Source organism: Patella vulgata, chromosome 9 (assembly GCF_932274485.2).
Source record: "Patella vulgata chromosome 9, xgPatVulg1.2, whole genome shotgun sequence".
Classification (NCBI taxonomy): Eukaryota; Metazoa; Mollusca; class Gastropoda; family Patellidae; genus Patella; species Patella vulgata.
Window position 1 is genome coordinate 29,573,820 of NC_065887.2, and position 8,509 is coordinate 29,582,328.

Genomic DNA, 8,509 nt, shown 5'->3' on the forward strand with positions numbered 1-8,509 from the left:
ATGACTTGATGTCCAAATTTATATATTTACCAAAGCGTGGTTGGCGGGAGTGGGAAGGGGTGGGGTGATGACCGCGAAAGCAATAATTATTCAAAAACTTTTCTTTTACATATTACACGAATATCCTAATTATTATGGAAATCCAACAAAGTCAATGAAAGGCACTTATCATAACAATAGATCATTCCTCCAATTGACGATACATTATAAAATGCTATTCCTATCAATTGTTATTTACGTGTATTTTTTGTTGTCCCTTTAACAATACCGACAGCTTGATTACCATCTTTATTTGTCTCCATGTAATCAACACCTGTCTAGAATTTATTAATAATTAAATGGTTACAATGATTTGTATGAAGTACTCACAAAAAACAACTATTGCATCTGTAAGCCGGTATGAATTCAGTGGAAAATTAATAAAATATAACATTTTATACATTTGTTATGAACATTTTTGAGTCGTCTATATGCTATAAATGAAAATGTCTAGTTCGAAATACCCGAATCTTCTATTGGCCATATTGATGAGTGTTTTTGTAAATTTTGTCAAACCTCAAATTTCACAAAGTTGAAATATCTACGTTATCATCATAAATTATAGTTGTAAATGTCAACGTTATCATCATAAATTTTAGTTCTAAATACAATTCAAAACAGAAATATCTCCTAAATATGCCAGGCAGGGTAAGCTTACTCTTCCGAACACCTGTTACCACTGTTTGTCGTGTATTTTGTACACGGTGAACAGTCCATATGCTGATTACACTATTTTGCCTATACCGTTTTTTTTTAGGACTTCGAATTTTGTCTAATGGTTTGGCTTGTTCGTACTTGGTTTTATTTTATTATATTTACTCTGTTTAAATTTAATACACGTGAATCAACAACACCAGAAACAGTTTTCTGGTCCTCAACACAGGGTGATTAAGCAACAGAAACAGGAAATGTGATCAAAAGACTTTGCCATCTCCCATGCTCAGCAAAAGTAAATTTCAAAACTTAAAGTTGGGGTTATAAGCACTCTGCTCAATACTTTTCTTCTCTCAACCTTTTGCGACCTTTATCGCATCACTTGCTCAGCAGTAGTACATTTCAAAACCACCGCAGCATCAAACGTGATGGGGAAAATAATTTCCAAAATATTGCCAAAAAACACTCTAAATCTGTTTTGGCCTTAGCTCCCGTCGGATCAGAACAGTGGGGCGTTTAACCCATTTCGTTTCGTTTCATTTCCTTTCTGCACAACAGGGTTAAGGAAGACGGTCATACGATATGCCGTGTGCTATGATGGAAGGTCTACAGTTACTTCGAATTCCAATTGTCAAGGGTTCTTTTACGTGCACATCAACAGGTACACGGTATCCCTGGTTTGCGTCCAATCCGAACGACCACACTCTCAATCATCACAGGAAATTGGCGTGGTTTCGATACCTCGCGTGTACGTGACATGGAGCATGGTTACCCAAAGACCCCTACGCGCAAGCTAAATATTGAAATAAAATAGAACTATATGTAAGTCCCAAAATGACATAGTTTCTTTCTCTCGAAACCGAGAGATGAACAACTTCTTATCGGTTCCACATACAGAAAATCGCCATTGTTTCATTCCCTTTAAATAATTTAGCGCTGGTTATCGTTTCATGATAATAAAAAAAAAATATTTAACCAACTTGGGCTAGAATCAAAACTACTTTACAATGGGTTGGAAAATTCCTCATAAAACCGAGAGATAAACATTTTTTATCTATTCCACATACAGAATGAATATTTACAGTTCAGAATTTGCTATCTATAATTTTAATGACGTTAATTTTAATTTAATATACATTGAATTTCTTTTTAACCAGAACATATTCAATTATATAGACAAAATCGTATACTGTTTTCAAAATAAACAGAATCTCCACAACTCACTTGCTAAACTAACTCAATTTTCCAAACCAATAACTTGACCAAACCCTACCCTGGACGTGACATTAATTAGAACGACTTGACTAGATAGTCTCATCAATTCGCTTTTGCCTACTTAACTTCGTTGGTTCTCTGAGCAGATGTTAATTATTGTAAACAAGCATGCCCGGTGTAAATATAGAGACACATTTATGGTTGCTCTGTGGGTACGACACTAGCTCACCACACCCGTGGTCCCGATTCGATGTCGGAGTTAGCGAAGAAAGTTCATCTGGACTTTTCAACGCGTTTAAAAGAACCATTGACAGATGTAATTCGACGAACGGTACATGCCAAAATGTTTTGATGATACGGTATCACAGTTTATATTATTCCATTTGTCATAATGAGATCGTATTATCGATTATACAAAACACTGACCCCTTCCTTCATCTGTACAGGTAGCTGTGTATATAATTAATGTTGAGAAATGTAATGGAAATACATGATTCAGGGATTGGGAAGGGAATGAGCATCTACTAAAGACCTGCTCGATAGCTCAACACATAAAAAAATAAATACATAAAGTTACGATTAATAATACTTTAATAAGTACAAATTATGACAATAAAAGTGTCTTATAAAAAGTAAAATAGCTTGAAATTTTTTGGGTGTTGTCTTTTAGAGAGGATGAAAGATCTATGGACAGTTGCTGATTAAGGTCCTGGTGTTACACCTGGAAATGAAAAGGGGGTCTAATCGAAGTCTAATCGCGTAAACGTTGACAAGCAAGTGAAACAACCGTTGGAATTCGACGAAGAGTAGGCTGAAAGGCCACTGTCAGAGCAAAATGTCCACCAAAGCACAGTGCATGAAGTTAGTACACCATCATTATCCCCGTTCGTGCAAAAACGTATTTCTTCGCATTACAAGTAAATGATTGGAAGCTGGTGTTAACGGCTTTGTTTTGGATGATCATATACTATGTTCATGTTTGGAAGGTTGACGCTATTTTGGTTTTAAAAAAGGCACTTTGAAGTGATTCAACATCATTGTTTCTAATTTAAGGTAATATATTCACAACACCACTCACTTTAGAAAAAAATGAGAAATGTAAAAATTATACACACACTCGCAGCTTAAAATAATATTTTATCTTGCAATGTGTGGCTTAAAGATGCATTACGTAATATATATATAAAGAGCCGGTCGTTCTTGTTATAATAGTTCAAAAATAGATAATAAAAATGAATATATTGAAAATTTCATTCAAATTACTTTATTCTGAGCGAAGTTACGGGTCTTGGAAAATGTAGAGCAGATAGTTTATTATCGTAGGAACATGATTAATTAAATCATTAAATGAGGATCATATTTCAGTCTGTTTAAATCTCCGACATCCGATGTTCTAAAGGGTTGATTATAGGCCATGTGAATACATGTCTACATAATAATTTATTTAACATTTTAAGCCAAAATAAAAACCTACGAAAGGAGATTTAGCTCTTACATAATGCATCTTTAATCTGTAACTGACATGAACGGGACCTTTTCCGGTAAAACATCAGAATATTCGACTAAAAGTTGTCTAGCCAGATCAACAGCATGAGATGCGTTATTGGCTACTCGCGTATTTTTTAGACTTTTAGTCCAAGTATTATGATAATTACTAACTTTATTCCACTTGTTATTTAGAATCACGTGGGGAATATCCAATAAAGTACTTAAGATATGACCATGAAGACGATCGGTAATAACCACCCTCCCCCTCTGTAAGAATACCAGTCCATTATTTTCTATAAGATAAGCGTTTTCTATTTTCATATTACTATGAGGCGTTGGCCAACGTAACCAATCATCAATTCGGATTGTGATATCAGTCGGCAGTTTTGGTATTTCATCCGTAACCTTTTCTTGATCTGTTCTGCGAATCCATAAAATGTCATAAAATGGTTTTAAAAATCGTTGAACTGGACCAATTTGAAAAGCCATGTCTGGTGCTATGATAAGTTTGGGTTGTCCGGTAAAATGTTTTTGAGCAAGTTCTAAAGAGTGTCTGTCTCTAAGAATCATGGTTAAATTAGTTTCTTTTTTGTACAGATTTTCACAATATCGGAGGTGTCTTTCTCCACCAGACATAAAAATACTCTGAGGAAACAGTAAGAAATTAAATCCCCGAAACACATTAAATATTTTCTCTCTGAGATGATCATTAATAACCCACCCTACGAGATTTCCTCCACCATGTAATAGAATTACGAGATTTTGACGAGTATAGTTTTTAACAATCGACGATGCTTTTACCAAGTTGTTTCGTACGCACATGTTGTAATCACAGTAATAAACTAATGTTTTATTCAATTTTTGTAATAGTATCATTTCACCAATGGTAATAGCCGGATCCCCTTTATTTTCATGCAAGGCAATATCAAGGAGCATTACGTTTTTATAAGGTTTCAACAACTCGGCAAAAAGTTCATGGTGTATTCTTTGTGTCTCCTTTATTATTTCATCCCTTGTTGTCAAAAAGGGCGAATATTTATCATAGTGGGTTTTGTTGAATAAGGGCACTGCATACCCCTCACCATGCCCTTCGCCATTTAAATCAGATGAAACAGCTGTGACGCCAACTATCACCAAAGGTAACATGATGTATACCATCGTCTTCATACGACCTATCGAAAAATAAACAAAATAAGATAATATATTATTTGTATTCATGTTATATCACGGTGCTTTTAATCGTTCCAGCGGTTAATAAAATACCGAAGTATATGTAACTTTTGTTGTAGTCAAAACGGATTCAGTATTAATCAGTATAATCGGGACTAGTGAAAAGACAAAGGTCCTAGTATACGAAATTAACACTTTGAATCATCTAATTATCGAAACCCCAGGCAGGGTTGAGATATAACTGACTTTGTATTCTTCTGTCGACAGTGGCCAATACCGGAGCTATGGTGGCTCGGCCAGCATGGCAATGACTTACTAACGACGAGGTCTCGTGTAAGCCGAAAACATCCTTTGGGCTTTTTCAATCAGGGTTTCCCCCTTCTGTAGACAGGAAGTGCGGAAACCTGTGACCCGTGTATACCATTGGCGGCATGTTAAAGACGTTTGGGTTCGGGGGGGGGGGGGCGTCTAGTGGTTGAACTCCTGCGCGTGAAATCACAAGGTCTTTCATTGAGTCAAGTGGCATGGTTTCCGTAATATCATGTAACCATTACGAAAAATAGAATCACGGGGGGGGGGGGGTCAAATCTGCTGTATATAGCCTGCTTTGCTCATGTCACATTCACAAGCGGGTAGTTTAGCACGTGCCACCCACCATTTACATGCTTCAACCGTGTGAACTAATATACTTACTTTTTGTGCTACTTGACATGCATCTGATGTCGGGGACACTCGTGGTATATTTTCTAAGAGCATGAATCGCAAGTCCCACGGTACACATCAACAAACCCAGCCAGTTAGCACCAGAAGCTCTGCGACTTCCTACAGCATATAGCAGTACAACAACCAACAGTCTCTTACAGATATTTAAAATAGAATGATTAAACACCGTCATAGTCTTTAGTACAATATTGGTACTAATATATGAATACATGACATGGAATATTCCTGACCCAAATACTAGAACCAACATTAAAGTTGTGCCTTTAGCAAAAGCTCCCCTTCCTTCGGTAATGTCTACTGTAATTAAGAAAGTAATCGTGAAGGCAACGAAGACAAGAATCGCTTTCGGTTTCCTTAAACTACTATTAGATTTCGTTTTGTGTTCTGTTGAAATGGCTATGTTTCTTGCTGCTAGAATTATATTAGACATGAAAGCTAACAAAGTTCCAGAAGATATTTCAATGCCGCCCAACGGACTACCGGTAAACAACAATGCCCCGTAAACAATAATTGGTAGACTAATCAGAGAAGATGGCGGTATCGAAATTTTCTGGAACAGACTTTGAGCAACAGCGGATGTGATTGGTTCTAGTAATTTAATTGTGAACGTTGAAGCAGCATTCATGAACGTCATACTATAATTGGTGCAAAATGTTGCCAAAATATGAGCAACAATCTTTACACAGGAGACCAGTTTTGAGGAATTCTCCACTCCAATCGTTGATTGTATATCCACCAAAACGATACATGTAAAACATTGTAACAAGGTTAATGTTGATGAGGCTATTAATGTGTCACCCTGTATAACCGCATCCCATGTTTTTAGAAATCGTTTTGCTGTCCAATGACACAAGAACGATGTAAGTGTCCAGGATATGAAGGCAAACAATGAGTTGAACGAAGATGGCATCATCTGAAAAAACAAAATATCGACAAATATGGAATTGATTTTTCACAGTTTAATCACACCGAGATCATCAGCAATATTTTTCGCGACACCCATTCCATGAAACTTTGGCAGTTACACCATTGCAGCCCTACCTTTCTAGTGTCCTTTTTTTAGCATATTATTAAGCCTGTTGTTTTAGTTTGAATTCCAATATATGTCTAGATTTTGGTTTGCTATAAACGTCATTATAGATAAACAGAGAGACACTGCATTCTATGCCTAAATGACCTAAACACACCTTATCCCAACTACACCCAATAAATACACAAAGTTCTATCCTATTTATTGGGGGAAGGGGTGAATGGTTAGCGCGTGCGCGTTGCATCATGAAGTCATGTCATTGTGTCAACTGGCTTGGATTCGATTCCCCGGTTTTACGTCACAAGGAGTAGGGTCGCCTGTCAAACCTCGTGGGTTTTTTCCAGGTCCACCGGTTCCCTCCCATTTTGATTAAATAGGAAGAGCAGCTTTATCTTTAAAAAAAAACAAAATGAGAAATGAAATTTCAGTGCAATTGTATGCACACTATCAATTTGTATCGCACTAAATGGGGGCAATCATATCAGACTATCCTAGAACTTATGACAAATCTTTAAAAAGCTGACCAATTGAATCTTTTAATGGATGTATGATTACATCCAACCGATACAGGACACGAATGCAACATTTACAAGATCACCTTCATAGCGCTATAGCCAAGAGAAAGTGATTATGAAAATAGTAAATAAAATATCACCAACATAATTTTAAACGGCGTTACTAGTTTATGTTGGTACGAATCAAAGATACATTCCCACAAAAAGAATTTATAGGATATATATTTCCATTAAAAGTATAGCATATTTGGTATATATGGAGAGTGGAGACACTCAATCGTACTATAAAAATACTAAATACCCCGAAAACAACTGGTAGCCTGTCTTATGTGTTGATATCGTAACTAACGGTTGTGAGAACGGTGAGCGATTGAAGGGCGGAAACGGTTAGCATAGAATAATCCGATAATTTATTTAGTCTTGGATATTTATGGTAAATGAACGTCAACACGTCGACTAACGACATAAACAATCCCAAATGGATACTCCTTATATTAAGTCACGTGACAAACAAGGTCGCTTAAAGTAGATATTGAGGGTCATTTTGGAGTTCCGTTATATACGATTGCAGAAAATAACTTGTCAATATTAATCAGACCTAGAATTATCAAAGACCTATAAAACACAAAAAATAGAGGTAGGAACATTCAGGGGGTATGTACATTTTAAGGGATCCTCGTGTAGCAGTTCAAATTAACACACACATACCCCCCCCCCTCCCCCACACACACTTTAACCAAACAACCTGTCCTACTAATTACCTACAAGAGTGCTTCTTTTGTCTAAAATAATTACATAAACAGGTGTGCAAATATAAGATTGGGACGTTCACATATGTATTCATAACGTTCAGACCTAAATATGCAGTGTTGACTGTTTAAAAAAAAAACAATGATGAAAATAGAGGGGTTTTTTTTAAATTTTAAAAATCATAATGCTGCGAGAGAATAATTAAAAATTGACCTATTATTTTTTTTCCTGGGATGAACGAAAGAGTTACAGAAGTTTGAACTTTAGAGTTCAGTTAAAGGATCCTGTGGCAAGCAAAAATTTGTGTTAGTTTCAAAACATTCCAGAAAATCTGTAAATCATTATTTTCTACATTTTTAATGACTGTTATAATGGATACCCCTAGCCTTTAAATACCACAACCATTTTTAGACCTGTGAAAGAATGAGACGCCCTCACAAATTACTACACGCAAAACAATTATTCTGTCATGTATAGTTATATAATTGAACTCTCAGAAGTCAACAAACTATATATTTAAATGTGTTTACCTGTTATTATAAGAAACTTAACTTATCCAGAAAATATATTAGTTGGGTTGATAAAGATACATTAATTCTCTATACAATGGAATGAATCTGCCGAAACACGATGACTTAATAGCTTGATGGTTGGAACATTTGTGATCAGAGCTATGTCGGGTTTTACGAATCGATTGTTCTCAAACTCACCCTCTATGATTTATATATACGATTTTGATATCTACACACGACTATAAAAATATTTTAACAGGTGTTAGTTCTAAAACGTACGCGGGTATAATACTTAATATTATTATACTCGCAAAAATAAAACTACCATGTCAAGCATTTTTATTATGTAACCCGCAATTTAATAAAACATAACTGATAAGTATTATTGATGTAAATGAAGCCAGTTTAATTGT

General features: G+C 35.7%; 1 protein-coding gene across 1 annotated transcript; it reads right to left on the minus strand.

Annotated features, from left to right (window-relative positions):
* Positions 1 to 2,490: 2,490 nt before the first annotated feature.
* LOC126831726 (uncharacterized) lies at positions 2,491 to 8,253 on the minus strand. The gene is made up of 3 exons (XM_050562376.2): positions 8,115 to 8,253; positions 5,260 to 6,202; positions 2,491 to 4,568 (listed from the first exon to the last, which is right to left on the minus strand). Exons 2-3 carry the CDS (start codon positions 6,200 to 6,202, stop codon positions 3,415 to 3,417), a joined length of 2,097 nt encoding a protein of 698 aa, XP_050418333.1. The 5' UTR covers positions 8,115 to 8,253; the 3' UTR covers positions 2,491 to 3,414.
* Positions 8,254 to 8,509: the final 256 nt, after the last annotated feature.

What these genes read in the sequence shown, in the direction of transcription:
- LOC126831726 (XM_050562376.2), bottom strand. Translation starts at nt 6,202, where the DNA reads ATGATGCCATCTTCGTTCAACTCATTGTTTGCCTTCATATCCTGGACA. An exon ending in CATGTCAAGTAGCACAAAAA is followed by an intron (nt 4,569 to 5,259) that starts GTAAGTATATTA and finishes ATTTTTCGATAG; the next exon opens with GTCGTATGAAGACGATGGTA.